We start from the raw sequence: 20,499 nt of genomic DNA, 5'->3' as shown, positions 1-20,499 counted from the left end.
AAGGAGGACTAAGGCAGAGCAGAGGACGAAGTGGTGGAAGTTGAAAAAGGAAGAATGTCGTTTAGTTTTCAGGGAGGAGCTGAGACAGACTCTGGGTGGTTTGGAGGTGCTTCCAGATGACTGGACTACTACAGCTAATTTGATCAGGGAGACAGGTAGGAGGGTACTCGGTGTGTCATCTGGAAAGAGGAAAGCGGACAAGGAGACTTGGTGGTGGAACGAGGAAGTTCAGGAGTGTATACAGAGAAAGAGGTTAGCTAAGAAGAAGTGGGACACTGAGAGGACTGAAGAGAGTAGACAGGAGTACAGGGAGATACAGCGTAAGGTGAAGATAGAGGTGGCAAAGGCCAAACAAAGAGCATATGAGGACTTGTATGCTAGGTTGGGCACTAAAGAGGGAGAGGTGGATTTGTACAGGTTGGCAAGACAAAGAGATAGAGATAGAAAGGATGTGCAGCAGGTTAGGGTGATTAAAGATAAGGATGGAAATGTATTGACAGGTGCCAGGAGTGTGATGGGAAGATGGAAGGAGTACTTTGAAGAGTTGATGAACGAGGAAAATGAAAGGGAACGAAGAGTAGAAGAGGTGACTGGTGTGGAGCAGGAAGTAGCAAAGATTAGTAAGAGTGAAGTGAGGAGGACATTGAAGAGGATGAAGAGCGGAAAAGCAGTTGGTCCTGATGACATACCTGTGGAGGTATGGAAGTGTCTAGGAGAGGTGGCAGTAGAGTTTTTGACTAGTTTGTTTAACAAGATCTTGGAGAGTGAGAGGATGCCAGAGGACTGGAGGAAAAGTGTACTGGTACCAATTTTTAAGAACAAGGGAGATGTGCAGAGCTGTGGCAACTACAGAGGAATAAAGCTGATGAGTCACACAATGAAGTTGTGGGAAAGAGTAGTGGAAGCTCGGCTAAGGGCAGAGGTGAACATTTGTGAGCAGCAATATGGTTTCATGCCTAGAAAGAGTACAACAGATGCAGTATTTGCTTTGAGGACGCTGATGGAGAAGTACAGAGAGGGTCATAGGGAGTTGCATTGTGTCTTCGTAGATTTAGAAAAAGCGTATGACAGGGTGCCGAGAGAGGAGCTGTGGTATTGTATGAGGACGTCTGGAGTGGCAGAGAAGTATGTTAGAGTGGTGCAGGACATGTATGAGAGCTGTAAGACAGTGGTGAGGTGTGCTGTAGGTGTGACAGAGGAGTTTAAGGTGGAGGTGGGTCTGCATCAAGGATCGGCTTTGAGCCCCTTCTTGTTTGCTCTGGTGATGGACAGACTGACAGATGAGGTTAGACAAGAATCTCCCTGGACTATGATGTTTGCAGATGACATTGTTATTTGTAGTGAGAGCAGGGAGCAGGTGGAGGAAAATCTAGAGAGGTGGAGGTCTGCTCTGGAAAACAGAGGAATGAAGCTTAGCCGCAGCAAGACAGAATACATGTGTGTCAATGAGAGGGACCCAGGTGGAATGGTGAGGTTACAGGGAGCAGAGGTGAAGAAGGTGCAGGACTTTAAGTACTTAGGGTCAACGGTTCAGAGCAACGGTGAGTGTGGAAAAGAGGTGAAGAGGCGAGTGCAGGCAGGTTGGAACGGGTGGAGAAAAGTGTCAGGTGTGTTGTGTGATAAGAGTATCAGCGAGAATGAAAGGAAAGGTGTTCAAGACGGTGGTGAGACCAGCAATGTTGTTCGGCTTAGAGACAGTGGCACTGAAGAAAAGACAGGAGGCAGAGCTGGAGGTAGCAGAGCTTAAGATGTTGAGGTTCTCTTTGGGAGTGACGAGGATGGACAGGATCAGGAATGAGTACATCAGAGGGACAGCTCATGTTAGATGTTTTGGAGATAAAGTCAGAGAGGCCAGATTGAGGTGGTTTGGACATGTTCAGAGGAGAAACTGTGAATATATCGGTAGAAGGATGCTGAGGTTGGAGCTGCCAGGCAGGAGGTCTAGAGGAAGACCAAAGAGGAGATTTATGGATGTAGTGAGGGAGGACATGAAGTTAGTTTGTGTGAGTGAAGAGGATGCAGAGGATAGAGTTAGATGGAGGCACATGATTCGCTGTGGCGACCCCTGAAAGGGAGCAGCCGAAAGGAAAAGAAGAAGAAGAAGAAGAATGTGTGCATTTCCTTAAACACATTAGTCAGTGTCATTAGTAAAAATACAGGTAAAGGTAAAAAATGTGCTCTGATACTGACACACATAGTCATTCCATACAGAAATGTAGATGCCCATCGTAAGGCAAATTACATCATATTATAGAAAGCTTGTGGATCCATACAGATTTTTCAATACATAGGCTGTACTGAGCCTGCATTTTTAATAACTAGCACTAGAATGCAACATCAGAAGACATTTTTAAGCAGTCTCTGCTCTGGTTGTTAACTGCATTAAACATGTGAATATAACATATTTTCACTGTGATGGATGACCTATCTGAAGAAAATTGTCAAACGTGGAATTTGACTTTTTAAATCATGGCATGAATGAGCTAGGGAGGTTCATCAATTGTGGAAAAAGTAAGCAGAGACTATACTTTTCTGTGGACTGTGCTCAGAATATAGTCTGTCAGCAGTAGTTTACTTTTAGTGCAGAATTAGACTCCTCAGTGCCTCAGGTGTAAAGAATTCAAACATTTCTTTTAGTTTGCACAAGAAATCAATTAACTTGTACCCACTGTAGTTTGGCGGGGGGCATTTTATCTTTGAAGTGCAGTCCCTGGTGGTGGTGGTGGTTGTTTTAGTTGTTTTTTGGGTTTTTCCACCCCTCATCATTTTTATGTAGTGCTTGTAGTTGCTCGGCTTAACGTTTTATTGGTTGTTGGGCTGTCTGTTGTCTGGTTTATGTTTTTTCTATTGTTATCTTACATATATTGAACTAAGAAATATCAATTTAAGCTTAAAGGATAACTTTATAGTCATTTGTATATCACAGTTCACACATATTTCTAGAAGTTTACTACAGAAAAATTATTGCCTTAGGTAGCTGATTATTTGCAGCCTGCTAGCATACAACTTGACTTCTTCTGTCCTGACTCGGACTTGAGCAAAGCTGGACACATTAGACTGCTCTGCTAACTTAGTTAGCTAAGTTAACTTATGTTAAATGTCAAAGTTAACAAAAGAAATGTAACGCCAATGAAAGTTCCGTTATTTAACTGTCTCTTCATCCCAATTACAGCTACACTAGCAGCATTTGGCTAACAGTATTAATTATTATATATAATCATTATTATGTCCATTGCTCCACTTACCACTATTTTTCTCCTGTTCTTTTTTTTTTTTTGCTCTCAGAAAGAGAACTGCGCTATCTGCAATGGAGTGAGAGTTGGGGCCCTCTTAGGGAGGTCTACGACTGGCAATGTCATTGCAAACTTTGCACACAGTCAGTGCTGTACATATTGTAATTTTTGTAAGTCCTCAGGGGGGCCCTCTACTGGCCTGGGGCCCCAAGCAGTTGCCTGCCTTGCCTGCTGGCACAGAGTGGTTGTTGGACAACAATGGTCTGTGGCACAGATGAACCATATATTGGTGTTTGTGTGATAATTGTGGACAATTATTTTAGGAAATGACCAAAACTATCCTTCCAGTTTGTGGCTAAAAAATGCATCTAAATAAAACGGCTTTGGAGTTGGTCGAAGGTGTATTATTCAATGGCCTATTTCTAACTGGATGCAGAGAAATAATATATAAAGTACATACTACAGTGATGCATAATACATAAAAGAGAAAATTTGTATTTGCTTCACTGTCACCGTCTTAAGCCCTTGTCCACACTCTGAAAAAGTCTGGGAGTGGGCCATCAGCATTTTCTCTAACGGGGGTAGGCCTTTACCTGGAAGCCAAATTATGTCCTGCTCGACAGGAGGAACTAGCACATTATTTAGACAGAGGGTATCTTAAAGTGAAATGAGGAGTGTCATGCTAAATTTAGTAAGACTAACATATACGTTTTCAAATTCTAAATTGTTATCAAAATCAAATTCATTGGGTGGATCCTTTGTACATGGGCTGTCTGGGCCGTCATCTGCCTTGCATTTCAAAGCAGTTTCCAAAAGAACCTTGAATACCTCTCCATTATCCAAATGACATTCAAATACTCTGAGTAAGCCTATAGTTTCAGACTCCCATTTTCCTGGTACTTTCACAGTCAAACAAGAAAAGCCCTAATTGCAGTTGTTACTAGGAGTCTTTTCTGTACCCTATACAAGAAAGAACAAGGTGACATGCTGACTCAGTTTATAGAAAGTGTTCTTATTAATTTAGATAATGATCTTTCTTGCTCTTAAAGCACTCCCCACCCTATTCTTCACACCTTGGTAAGCACTGGTCGACAGCCGTGATAAGATGTTTCCACTACACTCATAGCGTGAATTCCATTGGTATATTTTTATGGAGCAAAATGGGTCTTTTCAGATATTTATTGCCAGTCAAGCCTAATGCTTTGCTATTGTTCATGGACATTATTGGGTTGGATGTGGAAGCCATTCCTGTCTCTGTAATGTAGAGCATGGCCATCAAGGCTCTTTATGGATTTGGGAAAACGGGGACGAAAAAAAAAAACCCAGGCCTGCTTTTGTTAAGGGGAACTCAAGAGAAAAGTTTACTGTGCCCAGCATGAATTGGATGCTATAATAACAGAGCAAACATGCTGAAGTTGTACTCATATTGTTTTTTTTTTTGTTTTTTTTTTAAATTGTATTCACAATCCACAGAGGAAAGATTGAAAGGCGTGAGTCTCAATGGGAGTATATCAAGGAAGGCTTAAAGACTTTGTGTATTGTGCATGAGGCTACAACCCCTCTGCAGATGTGAGTGGGGGTAGAGTAGCTGACCATTGTGTTGATAAATTCAGTTTCCCTCAGCATCAGTTGAGCCAGATGTAAAGTCTAAAGACTGTGTATGTATTCTGTGAGTTGGAATCAACACAATTACAGTAATGTAAGGGTACTGAATGGCTAATTGTCTAGAAGACAAATTTATAGTGATTTTTACTTTTATTTTTTTATTATTCAGATTTTATTGACTGTAGCAGGAAGGCACTGTCTGAAAAGTAGATAAAAATGTGGGCGGAATCATAGCACTGTACACAGGTGTATTTGTAAATAAGTTAATTTAGAAAATGTTACATACATTACATACTACCATTTTTAACATACTGAATGGTAAGTAATTTTATTTTAGTATTTTAAAAAACAGTGGAGCATGATGAATTGTTTAAATTTCAAAACTTCTTCAGTAGGGTCTCAAGCAACACACTTTGCAATAGAAGATTAGACCTTACATTTCCTGTGTCCACTAGATTTAAAAGGAGAATGTTAAAACAGTCATAAAAATAAAGGTACAGAGTAGAATATAATAAAAGTAAAAAATTCCAGGACCTTGTGTACAATGAGAACAACTCCCTCATTATCGGATGGTGCCTGTCTTATTTGTGGTGTGGTGTTATTAGCAGCATAACAATGCTGCCTCACCTCATCAAATCATCTGTCAAAAGATCGTCAGTTGCTGCAATGGCCCAGCAGGAAAATCCCATGTGTGCTGCTTATTTCGTTCAGACATGCAGCCCCTTGTCCCCTGGAGAGGCGGAAAGTATGTTTACTCAATTATTGGTGTGGTTGAAATTAGTTTATATACCTGTAAATATCCCTGGTTTGAGACTTTTATGATTGAATTCTATTACATTTATATTGCACAGTGTTTTTACTCAACTGGCCCTATGATCCCTGATTATAATATTTTATATATATTGTAAATTGTAATTACTAGGGTGTAAATTAGTAAAGTATAAGGTGGTCAGCACATTTTATTTTGCTGCTTATATGGTAACACAGTTTACCAGTATTTAAATTGTTTAAATTTTTCTTCCAACAATTGTTTAATGCAAATTTATTTTTAATCGAGAACTTTTGTATTGTAATTGCTAACAATAGCTTTATCCTACTAAAGAGGATTGTCTTTATTTTCAAAAGTTGGTGTACTGTAGCTTAATCAATCCTCTGTACCATGGAGCTCAATTGTTTTCAAACACTATTAAAACATATTAAGGAGCCACACCATTACACTAGGTGACATGTTCCTTTATTGCGATGAACAAGAGCACTGTAGTTATTTCGAGTCAGTCCCCACACAGCATATTGGGGCCTTATAGTAAATATTTCTGAATGCACCAAATGAGCATTAATACACAGCTGAAAATATTTCACAAGAAATGCAGTATACAGTTTTGTTTTGTTTTTGTCTTTGACCAGTGCTTGGTTAGAACAAAACTATAGTCCTCACATGTTTTGAGAATGTATATAGTTTTCTATGATTTTTTTTTAAATTATTATTATTTATTTTATTTTTTAAGATTTTCAACAGGAACAAATTAGCTTGACATTATTGTGCCACAGGCTTGAGCTTCTTCTGTGCCACAGACAGGAAAGGGTAGTTGGAAAATCACGAGAGAGAGCCATTGTCTTTTTTACAATATGGGATTTATTGACAATAACTAAATTATCAAAAAGCAACAGTGTCATCTTTTAAATATTATACTTCCACCACTGGGAAATAAATAGTACTTCCGCGATTCAATTCAATTGCGCCTCCTGCTAATAACAATTTCTCCTTGTTCTTCTTAATATCCCCAAAGTGTTTATAATTAAAAAGATTAAAACCCCACCAACATGCTGGTTGATGTTGTTGAACACTTAATTGGTTCTGTATCTCTTTGTAGGAATCTTGATGAGGTGAAATAATACATTTTTCAGGACAAAGTGTTAGGAATTGTGTTTCCCAGCATTGTGTAGGCATCAGCAGTCAGAGCCTAAAGTAGTATAAAGCCTATAACATTACATCTGATCTGTAGGGTTAAAGCAGAACAAGCACTGTGCTCAAGTGTGGTATTGTAATGTTTATCTTTTTTTCTTTTTCCTCTTTTATACCAAGTTCCGTGATGTTAAAGCAAAAGAAATTAGACTGCCTTAGAGATAAACAAGCAAAAGTATCTGCTCTATTTTAGAGAAGAGGCTATTTTATTTGGAACTAGTGGTGAGCAGCTGGTTCTCTTCTTCTCCCGTTACCTTTTTTTTTTTTTTTTTTTTTTTTTTTTTTTTTTGGGCTTGGCTTTTATTTCATTTTTGCCCCATTGAAGGTTTAAAGTGATTTTTCACCTATCAGTGCACAAGGTTGTATCTACTAGTAACTACTATCACTTAATGTACATGCCTATACGAGGTGTACAGATTACATGAGGAATTACCATTGCCTTGACAAAGTAACGAATCATACACAAAGAAAAGATTCATTATTAAAGTAAGGAAGGGAAGCTGTTTAACCAGCTGCCATCACTAGGATTTTGATGGGACACTACAAATGCATTTTTTTATTGCATTCACCAGTGTGAATGTGGCTTGTGTCACACACTCAGTGCTCCAGGTGACATCATCTGAACTCCTAATGATGAAAAACACCTCTGGGTGATGTCATCTGGAGGAGTTTTCAACTAAAGGCAGAGAAATATTTTGATATAACTAAGTCAGAGGGAAGTTTAAAACCATTATTGTACATTTACACCCTAAAGTAAAGCCATATAAAGACAGACAAAGCAATATGAAAATTGGTGAAATCACCCTTTAAACTGGCTCAAAAGTCCAATTTGTTTTTTAGGTTTATTAGCTAATAATGTTGCTAGAGGTGCATTAAAATTAAAGTAGTGCTTCTCAAAAAAACTGATTTGTATTCAACCATAGATAAATCACAGAATCCAGTGTCTCTATGGTTGTGGTGTCAAAAGGACTGGAGTTAGTTGGGGAAGAAAAATAAATAAATAAAATTGGAGAATAATCAGAAAGCTGTTTAGGTGAAATGAGTTTCCAACCTTGGCTGCTGCTTCTGCTTCGACTGATATCCTAAACCCACATAGTTCAGATTTCATATGCATTTTGCTTTGCAGGGTGGGTCATATCAGATAACCATCCCTGTCTTTCATTTCACACTTATCTACATAATTTCCAGTTGTATTTCTTGTTCAGGACTTTTGCGTCTATGTCACCTATGAACATGTGACATGTTGTAAACATGTTTCTCTTTTGACAATGCTGCTGTTTCCTATAGTTATAATCATTATTCTTGTCACATTCATGGATTGACATTTGATACAATTGTGGAATATGCAGTAAATAAAATTTGGTAGAATGGTTTGACATGAGGTGACTTCATAATATTTTGCCCAAAGGATGAATCCTGATTACTTTGCCTAACCACACACTTGTCAGTTCAGACTCTTGGATTTTAAAATTTTCCCATCACCCTCAGCTGCTCTTACTGCTGTACTAGATATTTAGCAAAAATCAGCATGTTAACCAAGATGGTAAACTTGATGAACTATTGAGCTCCTGTCCTAATGCTCAGATCAGTTGGCTGCAGATGGCAGCAGTGGCACCAACAGTGGCATCTTCCAGGCCAAGTATCAAGATAGAGGACTTGCTATACTTGTGTATATACTGCTTATTTATCCAAATATAACAACTGAAGAAAAAAAATATGTTGACTTTAATTTTTTTGTAAAAACATCATGAGAAAACTTACTGTAATCAGTTTTTCTTTTAACATATATAAATATGATTTTTTTCTTTCCAGCTACACTTAAAATTTCTTCTAATTTGAAGTTCAATAAATTGCTGAGACAGCGTTCCAAACATGTTTTCTTTTTCAGGTTGAAGCCACTTTTTTGTCGCTGGTAGAAAATATTCCTGTTGAAAGGTTGCTGTGTCTTTAATAAAGTACATGCTATATTAATTATAATTGGAAGTTTCTTGCCATAATATGAACAATGAGATGAAGTATATTGAATTTACTCCCTAACCTTGTACACTTAACCTTATTTTGTCTTTGTGCTGGTACAAAGGGGCTCTAACATTGGTACTTCATGCAGTAAACTAAGAAGGTGTCAAGCATTTGTCAGCATGACTTTTTTTTTTTTTTTTTTTTTTGACTTGGCCTGCAAACCTAAATTCATGTAACTCACACTGTCTACGGAATTAAAGTAATAGCACTGAAACAGTATATACACCGTATATACACTGTTTCTGTCCTGTAAGTGTGTGCATACACTATACTGTGTTTCCTGTGAACTGTAAGTGAGCCCAGTGACATGTGTCACTGCTACAGTAAGGGCTGATGGCTTGTTAGACTGGAAAGTTAGTGTTGGCTTTACTTAGCAGTAATTAGAGTTGAACAGGTGATTCTTTATCTCAGCCTTGTTATGGATCACATCTTCATGTTGTGCTCTAATTGTCTGTCTGATGCTGAGAATCCTTCTTGCTTCGTCACACTAATTAGATGGTGCAAATCATCCCCCCATTTCTTTCTGCCCAGATCTGAGAGGAAGGCAAATGATGGGAGTGGGATGAAAAGGAGGGAGGAGGCAGGCTGAAAATGTTGCAAGGGGCCTCACATTTACAATGGCTTGCGTTAAAAGCCCTTGGAATTGACTGAAAAACTTCAGTCTGCTGACATCAGCAGTAATACTCTCCTGTCACTGGTTGGTCATTTGTCCGAATTCCACCTGTTTTGTGAAAACTCCCTACACTAGTAGTGTATTTTCTCTGAGGACATTTGGTGTGAAGCTGGTTGAAGGAAAACATGTTTTATCTAATTGTAAAGCTCTCAAAGTAACAACATTTGTAATATGAGAAATGGATTATGGAGTGAGTTCCATTTCAGCTCTGAATTGCTATTTGTAGTGTTTTGTTCAGTTTTCCAGCATCATAAACAATATAGATTACCAACGATACTGGCATTCCATTATTTTAAGCTTTATGGCTCTTGCTCATTATGGCACTCTGCCTCACTTTCTGCCGTTTGAATTGTTCCACAGTTGTAAAATGCAGTGTGTGAAACCTCATTTTAGCTGTAGGCATATCCGGTAATTAAAGGATTAACTTGGTAATCTAAATTGTCTCTTGTCTTTTCCTTCCTCCCATTATTTCCTAACATCCATTTCAAAGATTTAAGAATGCCTCCTTTTCCTCTCCATCTGCATTTCTGTTTCGTCCCTGCCTGCGCCGAGCCCTGTAATCAACTTGCTTCTGAATAACCTCGTTTCCGGCTAAGCATAAGGAAACAACAAATCCATGAGCATGTGCGTGCCTTGGATAGCAAAAACTGGGGCTGCATCTTACCCTTCTGACAGTTCCGGATGTTTTCAATTCCTTTGAGGACTGAATGTAGTTATTAAGTCAAAATGTGTTTAAAGCTCTGTAGCTCCTTTTGAGAAACATCATCCACTGAACCTGTGTTTGCAGAATCTAATGCTACAGCAAGGCATTATGAAATGTACTTGTAAAATAAGCAAAAAAAATTTTCTTACTACACTTGATTTAAGTACTCTTATGCTATACATAGAGAGCACCAGACATTTAATGGTTAAACTTAACTTTACAAAGGTAGTGTAAAAAAAATAATGCGAAATAGATTTTTTTGCAGATCCCCTCTCACCTTTTATAAAGTGCATTAAAAACACAGGCAGTGGTTAAACAGCTTATAACTTAAAACTTGATTGAAATTGATTATTTTCTAGAAAGAACAGTTTGACTACAATTCCGTGTTTAACGTAGAAAAAGAAAACATAGGCACTAGTACATTCATCTTGTTTTCTGTAAATTTGTACACAAATTTGTACACAGGTTTCTACCTTTAACCTGAATATGTCTACATAAATATAGAAAACAGTGTGAGATATACAGCTTTTTTTAAAACATAGTGCCCAAACTTTTGCACTTCTACGACGTGATCTCCAGTGTTTTACTGCATTGCTCCAGTTTGGAGAACATAAGCTTACAGTTTCGCTCTCATCAACAAATGAACCCTGGTTTTCCTCTTACGTTAGCACCCAAAAGCCCACTTGTTGCAGGTAAGGGCAGCTCTCTCAGCCTAGATGAGTGATCGCCCTCTTCCCTCTTGTCTGTATACAAAGCTGCAAAAGCAGTTTCTGTGGCATATTCCCTATTGGGGGTTTCAAATATTGGTTCCAGTTTTTTAATCTTATTTAAATAGCTGTGTGAGGATGCAGTGTAGATATGCTTTTTGTTCTCTTCTCAGTCAAACAAGTATAGTTGGGATTGAGTTACAAATATTACTTGGGATGCCAGGGTTTCATGTTTTCTGTAGATCACATAGTCTTTAGAGATCATTTTAGTCTTGTTGCTGTAAAATTCAAAGTGGATCCAACAAATTTCATGTCTGCAAACGTTTGCTTTACAGGCACCACTGATTTGTTGGTATGTTCGTATCTCTTCAAAGCTGCCAGTTGCAACTCCTGTTCATCTTATTGTCTGCAGATAAGCACCCGCACAAGGACTCTGGCTTTTTTCTTTTTTATCTGTATCCTACATTTACTCAGCTACTGTACCTAAATAAAAATTTGAGGTTCTTGTACAAAACTGCATTTCTTACCTTAACTCCACTTTTTTTGACAACTTTAGTTACTTTATGGATGTAGATTTGTAAAACAAATCAGCTAATAATATGTATAGTTTTAGATTAACCACCTGGACATTCTGCATAATGATATCCTAATCTTTTTTGTTGTTGTGGTGATGATGACTTCAGTCTTCCATACGTTGGCTCCTAACTACTTCGCTATACTTTCAGCTAGAAGCGTTTACACTTCAAAATGTTCAGCTTATAAAGGAAATCATTCCCTGTATTCCCTGTTTTTAGATATCTTCTATTCTTTTAAAGATTTTTATACTTTTAAAAATCCATGAACTCATCAGTGACATCACCAATGGCATTTGTATAACCAGTACATAAGGAAGCAAAATTTCATTTCAGCTATTTCAGCAAAAACAGTTTAGCTTTGCTTGGGGAAACCACAGAAGCATTCCACAGTGCATTTTCTATTTGGAAATGCTTTTTTCAGTAAACACTTTAGATACAGTATACAAAGTACACTTAAGTTTTTGTCTGAATGTACACAAACACGTTTGTTTTTGGGGGTTTTTTTGTCCATTTTTGTCCATTTCGGCATATGATCACTTTTGGAAGAGCCTACAGTAGGGACACATTGAATAGGAGCAAAACAACACAGTTACCAGTGGGTAAGAGAGCTTTCTGTTTTAACCTGTTTGATCAGAAGAACATGGTAAAAAAAAAAGTTGAATGAACACTCAAACAATACTCCAGGCTCAGGAGAAGCTAGATTATTTATTTCAGCTGAGTTAACTTGATGTACTTTTCCATTACCGGTAGAAATACATTGGTTTTGGGTCTTTCTGTGGAGTGTGTTACACGTGTAGACCAGGAAAAATAGACCAGAAGCATAAAAATAATCAGGTTGCGTTACACGCTTAAAGTGTGATTGACATGTGAGCCAACATATTGGCCAACACACAGGCACTGGCACTGCTATCAAAAATGCAGCTAAGTTGCTTGTGGTGGGAACACTTCTTCATACCTCCATATCTGAAAAGGAAACAAACCCAACGCATGAAAGAAACTTAAGAGGAGCAAAAAAAGACAGATTATTCTTCCATGACGGGAAAGGGTACAATATGTGTCATACTGTGATGTACAGAATAGAGCAACGTAGTACATTCACAATATATAGACAATTGAAATAGATTATAACCTTATATGAAGTCTTAAGATGATGCTAACAGAAAGAACTGGATCCACACCACCTCCTCTAGAACATGAAGACCTGGAAAGAGACTAGAAGATGGCAATTGATGGAGTGGGGACTGAGAATACTAGATGAATGAAAAGAAATGACAAATGCTGTTGATTTCACATAGTTGATGTGCGTGCATAACCAGTATCATCTGTAAATCAAGTCTGTCTTTAACTCGCAAACACTAATTAAAGTTCTGAATTAGAAAACTGGTGAGACTAATTCAGCCATGAAGCTAGATCTTCTGTGAAAGCATCTGCCACTGTGGCACGTAAGTGATCAATATAGATATCTGGAAGTCTCACACACTCTTAGTGAGGCCTCTAAGAAACAACAAAGTTTTTGAATCGCAGGTCTGACCATATAACCATTAGCACTCTTGCTGGTATTTACACAGATTCAGTCTCCCAGCTGTTGATCTTGTTAAACATGACTTTCAGTCATTTGTTCACACATATTTGCTCAAATATGCACATTTGAACAGACAAATATACTCACGCTGGCAGCCTCCCTCACTTACACACAGCTCTCAAAATGTCAGCTCTTTTACATTGACAGGAACTTAAAATGGACTTGTAGGTTTGTGCCTTTCAATACAAGACAGCGTTGAAAGGCAATTTGAAGTGAAGGTGTCGGGGAGTGTCAGTGCTGTTGGCAAAGGTAGACGGCAAAAAATTGCTTCCCTGCTTAGACCCCCCTCCTGAGGTTTTCGCTTCAAATAGATGACAGAAAAAATTTATAAATATAAATCAACAAAGCAGAATAAGCAGATGTTTAAGCTCTGTTTAGTATTATTTTGTAGTTTCGTGCCACATCATATTTACAGCTTTTAACTTTCTTTTGTTGACAAACTGTTTAATTACACAATTCTAACACAGAATTTAATCATCCAACGTTAGTGCCTGTTTGAGTAGAGATTATATATGCCACCAGCTTTTGATGGCAATTGTCAGAGCTGGGGATGTGACCTGAGATATAGGAGTGCATCTGTCATGAAAATATTCACATCAGGGAATGCTGTAGGCAGTGTGTTATTAGTATCTTGACTTATTATATGCACACTGATGTACCGCCCTGCATCAATGTTCTTGCTTAGCAACCAATATTTTGATCATTTAATAAGGAGAAGGTTCTAATAACATTGCATGTGGCATGTGTGAGAATAATTTACATATTCACCCTGATCCTTCCCTTAGTCCTGTCCTCCTGTCTTTCATTCCTTATACATTTTTCAAGCCTATCTGCATTCTTCCATCCTGATGTAAAACATGATGTAGTTAAGTTGCTATGGGCTCTATCATGTTTATGTAATGCATCAGAACTTTTTTTAGTTGTAGGTCTAAGTGCTTGTTTGTTTTTTTTCCAATGCAGGTGATTGTTGCTCACACTGAACTTAATGGCATGGGGGATAATGTATGGAATATGAATTTGATCGTGTTTAAGCTTGTCTGTGTAAACCTGCATGTTTTTCTTTGTGCATAAGTCTGCGTCTCTAATGTAAACACAAAGTTATTTGTGAGGAGCTTTTCTTTTTTTTTTTACATCCGTGTGGTATATTTTTAATACATATGCATGTTTTGTTACTTGCTGTGTGTGTGTGTGTGTGTGTGATAAGAGTTCACTCATGTGTTTGACAGAGAATGAGTGTGTGCAGTTGAAGGAGTGCTTGTTAAAGCATGGTTGTCTCACTGAAAAATTCATTCTAAATTCCAGACTTGTGGAGTAAATATTTGTCATCCAGGGAAAAACATATATCAGTCAGCCATGCACCATATTATGTATGGAGCTGGGTGGATCCTTTTATTTCTCGCACATCATTTTCCTACTTTTTTTTTGTTTGATCACTTTTATTGTTAATTGTATAGCATTACCGTTTTTAAGTATCTATTAAATAACTGCTACCGATCCCATCCAGAAAGCCACTCTTACTCTGAAGGACAGTGTTAGCAAACACAAGTTTGATCTGTATGGTAATGGCAGCTACATAAAATGGTTTATTATACTGGATAGAAATTTTAATTAACTTGAGAAGACATTGTAAGGCACCGATGGTGTCATACAACACTTGTAATATCCACTGTTCATCACTCTGATGTAAATTATGCCCAGTGATTGCTCAGTGATGATTTACTTTGGGGACATGGCGTTAAAAAAAATAAAAAATAAAATAAAAAATAAACGAAATTTAATTGGCTCCAGAGGGCACATGATGTGTTGGTGCCATAGGGGAGAAACACGAGAGAGAGGGAGTTATTTTCCCTTCAGCTATGGTTTTTCACCCCACTGACACCCTTGTACTGACGTGCATTCAACAGTTCTATTCTTAAAGTAGATGATGAGGACTATATTATTTTATATATATTTTTTATTATATATTATTTTATAAATGGTGATAACAAAAGTTGACCATTGTGGCACACTAGCAGAAGAAAAGTGAGAAATTGCGAGGAATTTTAAGTGACGTACAAATCTATCAAGTATAAGATGGATGGAAATGTAATGTGACTCTATGAATAGATGTTTAGATCTATCTATCTAAACAAATCTATTTTTGACTAAATCATAAGCACTTAATTATTTCTTGTGGATGTTCTGGGCATCCGACTTGGGAGTTGATGAGGTCAGCTGGACAGATGAGACATGGGGGTCTGTGTGCAGCAGGAAATCTGCCCTGGACATCATGGCTCAGCACACAGGCAGCTGGTGCACCCTTGGTGTGTGTGTGTGTGTGTATGTGTATGTTTTGGGGGAGCTGAAATTCCTCTCGAGAGAATAGCAGCTGCAAACAAATATTGGGTCACAGCCTGATTATGTTTTGAAATGTACAAGAATCAAAATTAATTACTTTATTCTTTTTAATGTAAAATTCTTTTAAATGGCAGGGAGCCATACAGTTGGTTAATGCTATTTGGCCCTGGCAACATATCCACCATGTATCAATTAAATCCTCTTCATTGTTTGAATGATCAACAAGGGAGACATTTAGCATCCAGTGGTTATAGTTTGTTTGTGTACAAAACTATCTGGCAATGGACTCTAAACCATTAAACAATTAATGGCAGCTTTAGCCAATCGCGTTCAGTGGAATCTAATACAATGCCCATGGTGCTGCTGTATGTCTATTTGATTTGTGCATTGACCCACAAGAAGTCTGTTAAGTGCTTGATACTCCATGTCTGTCTGTGTGTGTGTGTGTGCGCGTACGTGTGTGCTTGTGCTCGTTTGCGTGGACATGTTGACTTTGAAGTACACTGAGTCGTGACAGTAATCTGAGCCAATTTACTACACATCAGCCCTCCATTATGGGTTTGATATAAAGTAGTGCGTGATTAGAATGCCCTCCCATAAAATGACAATTTACTTCTCTAAAGAAATTATGGGCTTAACCTCATTAACCTAAATGGCATGTACTAAAATGGAAGAATAGCCCCTAATACAAGCGCGCGCACACACAAACACAGACTGGAAACATATTCAAAAGTTGAGAGTTCACAATGAATGTGACCCCTGCAAATGAGAAGCCAGCAGTGAGTTAACAGCACTGAGTTCATCAAGCTGTTCAAAGAACTCATCAGGTGTCTCAGGTGGCTTTGGTTTCACTTTCTGTTTCAACATCACCTGTTCTCTATGAGATGATTAGCCTGACAGGTGTGAGATGAGTCTCGCCCACAGTTTTAGTAAGCTGTCATACTCAGTCTGTGGAGAGCACAGAGGGTCGGCCCGGCCGGCTAATGGCTGTGGTTACAAAGCTGGAAACCGGCCCATTAGAAAAAGCCGGCTTCATTAGGACCAACACACTTTGAAACAACCTGACCTACTGATCCCACTGTGTTTATTAGCAAAGCTCGGGCTCTCCGTAGGAACAATTATACTCACTATTCATGATAAACTGTGGCCTTTTCCTCGACACCATCTGACAAGAAACACACTTACATACATAGTAAATAATGTCAGACCTGAATGCCCTGAATAGAGAGTTGCAATACCATATTAATGACATATTTTTCTGTGCAATGTGTTGCAATAAGGAATGTGCTTGGCAAATGGGGGAAAAAGGCACTGTCAGCAAGTGATGTATGTCGTTCATTGGACACAGAACATTTACTTTTCATTAAGAGTTAAACATGTACACGAAACATTAATGGGGTTCAGCGGCAGCAGCAGCAGCGTGCTCCACTGTATCTCATCCTGATAAATTAGCAACTCAGCACACAGGGGTAAAAAGGGAAACAAAGGAGAAGAAGGAGAGACATTAATATAATGTGTAGTGGGGGTTGAACTGACAAATAATGTCTTTATCCAAAGATTGGTGTTTATGATGCAATGTAATATTATCCTGACCCAGGCATCAGCAAACTGCAGGGATGAACGAAGGCTCAGTGAGAGAGGAGGGAGAGGGGAGAAAGGTCAGCATGAGTGTTGCTGTTTCATTATGAGAGACGTGGACTACCATCCTCTTCTGCTTCACAGGGAGGGATGGAGACTGTTGTTAATGCCCGGCCTGTTGACCGTATTTGATTCAGGGCAGTAAATTAATATTACACTCTTTTTAAAGAGGTTTTATTCTGTTTCAAGTGTCAATGGTCTAAAGAGGTTATTTCCCTCTTTCTGCTCCTTTTTGTGTCCTCTTAGTCTTTCATAAAAGACTAGTATAATTAGAAGAATAGGAAAGTAAATGTATCATTCGGTGTTTCTGTTGAACATTTTTAGAGTAAACATAAGTTTGGTTGTAATCAAAAAAGTGTCCCTGTGAAGGACATTTTCTGTGTCCATTCACTTTTCTTCTCTGCTTCTACAGTATATGTGAAATAGAAATCTGGAGGAATAAAATCTACAGTATATAGGAGATGTTTTTTTGAGTTAACTGGCTGTCTAGCTGTCAGTCATCTCTAACCTCCCTGCCTTCTGTCCCCTCATGCCTAATGTGGGTAGAGTTAGAATCCTGGTTGAAGAGGCATATAACACCATGTGAAGTGGCCTAGTCACTGAGATGGGATTTATGGCTGCCAGTCCGTCAGTGGTGATGTAAAAGGGGTGTGATTAAGAGCTGGATTTAAGATGTGGAGTCCACTACCCCTCCGACCAAGCCAAGAGCAAACAAGGCCAGGCTCTGTCGCAGCCAGAGCTCTGTCTTTGTTTCCCTCGGTCTGTCCAACTGTCTCTATCATCTTCTGCTTTTTTCATATGCATATGTATGAGCTGCAATTCACCAAGGACACCGAATCTCTGCATTAGACATTTGGTGTCTGCTGCCATTTCGCTCACTAGTCAAGCAGTGAAGCAGGAAAGGTTCAGTTCTTGCCCTCATGACAACTTTAACTTAAAAGCTTTCTCCATTTTACTTTTTTCTGCATCTCTCTGTTTCTTTTATCTTCCAAAGGTTCCGAGCATACGGCCACAGCAACACTTCCTGCTGCCTTCTCGGATCTGTTACCTCATTTCCTGGTGGAGCCGGAGGACGAGTACATTGTGAAGAACAAGCCAGTGACGCTGACCTGTCGCTCCACCCCAGCCACGCAGATCTACTTCAAGTGCAACGGTGAATGGGTTCACCAGGATGACCACTTGATTGAGCGGACAGTTGACCCAGCCACAGGTACACAAAATCAACTAAATTATTAATCTTCATTTAATTTTGTTTCAAAATGGCCTTGTTCTGGGCCTTTTTAATTTGACATGAGCCGTGTTTTTACCTCTTTTTGGCTGTGAATGTGTGACATGCCTCTATGTATACATTATACTAGTGTTTGCTTGATGAAACTAAGGTTTGCAATTTGCCTGTGATTACTGTGCTCCATCAGGTTCTTGGCTCAAACTCCACTTATTTAGCCTGCCAGTCTCATAATAAGCACATTGGTTCCAGTCTCAGAAATCTTCTCAATCACCTTGGAGACCTGTTTGTTTTTCCCTCTGTTGTGCTGCAATCCCCCGCCTCCGCCATCAGTGTCATAAACATGTATGACACTGATGTGGTGTGACTCAGCAGCGATCTGTAAATTCAAACCACCCATTCACAGCCTGACAACTGATTGGGAATGTCAAACATAAAATTACAGGTTTTTATAGAGGAAAGGAAACACACACAAATACTCACTCCGATTGATAACCATACAAAACAAATGCATAAAAATGGATACTGGACACAAAATGGACACCGCAATCTGTGTCTGCACACCAACAAAACACACGACAGGTGTTTACAGCTCAAAATCAGCTGGAATTTATTCATGTGCGTGCATTGTTTTTTAGGGGGGGGGGGTTAACATTTTATCAGTCTGGTGTACTGGGTTAGGCATTGCAGCAGCTCAGCAAATGTAGGCAAAACTTGTCAAAAATGTCATGGGGATAACTGTCAATTCAACCTGACACATTGGTAGGTAGGGATTTCTGATCTAGTTTACGTACGAACACAGATATTCTCTTATGCTGAGGCTTTGATTGGTGTGCCAGGTGACTTCCTCTGCCACTCCTGTTCCTTTTTTTCTAATGAAACAACAAAAAATAGGATTTTAAACAAAGTTCTCTTCTGGGTGAGTAACTTCGAAGCGTGGTGAGCAATTTAGACTTCAGTTCTCTGTGGTATGAGAGCAGTTCCTATTTACTGCACAAGTTGCAACAGATTAAAATGTGGCTGTATTTTCAGAGTCTGGTTTAACTACAGAGCTTTGACTACAGTAAAAGAACTGAATGCATTCTGCATTTTCTTTATAGCATCTCGTGTCACCTCACTGTCACTCACACATTGTCTTCAGTTGTTTCTTTTACATATGCACAGTTCTGCTTGCTTGAGTCTGGTTTGGTTCTTATGAAAAATGCCAATAAAAGAGCATGAAAAGTTAATTGTCATTCCTGTTTTAGGAATGGAAAGTGAACACACAAAGGAGCACTTGTAGATATGGAGCATAAGAGACGATTGTCAGCAGGTTAACGCTGATATAATTCAATCAATTCCCAAAACTCTATGGTTCTACTCCCTTGGTTTCTCACAGATGTTGAGGGAAGTGATGTAAAGTCCAAATTCAGAGCTTTTAAAAAAAGATTGATTGATTTTTACCCCACTGTGACAAGTACATGTATATTTCCTGGTACCTTTCTTTTATTACAGTGTGTTTATGTACATAGTTAGGGGTTATGGAAAATCTGGTTTCTCCAGTTAGGCTTCTGCAGTACTCCATTACGTTACAGTATGCTGTAAGTAGATGAATGGATATGAAGGGTATACAGTATAATGAAAAATATTTAAATAAGTCTTACTAAAAAACAAATATGACACAAAGTAGCATCTAAAATCCTGTTTTCTCCAGTGAGCATTTGAAGGCAAAAAAATTTATATTTGTGGTGTGAGGGCAGAATATGTAATGTCTTCTGTCAGTAATAGTGTACAGTTATAAGAAGTAAACAATGCTTTTAAAATAATGTTGGACGTTGATGGAGAAAACCAATGACCAGCTGTTGAAACGGATTATTGCAGTGCTCTGTGACTACCTGCGTGTCCTGGTTTCTCTGACTAACGTGGTCAATTAAGTCCATGTTATTCTTTGATTGCATAATGTATATGGTATTTACCTGTGTGAATTGTATTCATATCTCAAACAGATGAGACTATGGAGTTTTCTGCTTAACTTTTTTATGTACCAATTATAAATTGTGTTGTAAAAAAAAATGTTTGTGGTTTTGATGTTTATGGGAACATCACATCAATGCAACATTGCTCTGCCAACATTTAATGATGGGGGACCATTTGCTATGTGACTACAAGCTGTTAGAGTCAGCATTTATTTTTCTGTGAAACAAATGTCGTGGCAAGTGCTATGGACCCCAGCAGCAATGAGGGGCTCTGTCTTTACAAA

The 20,499-nt window shown here is 38.6% G+C and overlaps 1 protein-coding gene across 7 annotated transcripts in view; it reads left to right on the top strand.

Moving 5' to 3' along the window:
• The window catches only part of unc5a (unc-5 netrin receptor A), a 125,854-nt gene that overhangs the window by 46,502 nt on the left and 58,853 nt on the right, over nucleotides 1-20,499 (top strand). For all 7 annotated transcript variants that reach the window (XM_067517485.1, XM_067517480.1, XM_067517479.1 and 4 more), the window contains exon 2: nucleotides 18,030-18,245. In XM_067517485.1, coding sequence (XP_067373586.1) covers nucleotides 18,030-18,245 — 216 coding nt within the window. The remainder of the gene's footprint in view (nucleotides 1-18,029; nucleotides 18,246-20,499) is intronic.

The sequence above is a fragment of the Channa argus genome, chromosome 10, assembly GCF_033026475.1.
Source record: "Channa argus isolate prfri chromosome 10, Channa argus male v1.0, whole genome shotgun sequence".
In the NCBI taxonomy this organism is placed as follows: domain Eukaryota; kingdom Metazoa; phylum Chordata; class Actinopteri; order Anabantiformes; family Channidae; genus Channa; species Channa argus.
The sequence above is the reverse complement of the archived record's forward strand: the minus strand, read 5'-3'. Positions and strand labels throughout refer to the sequence as shown.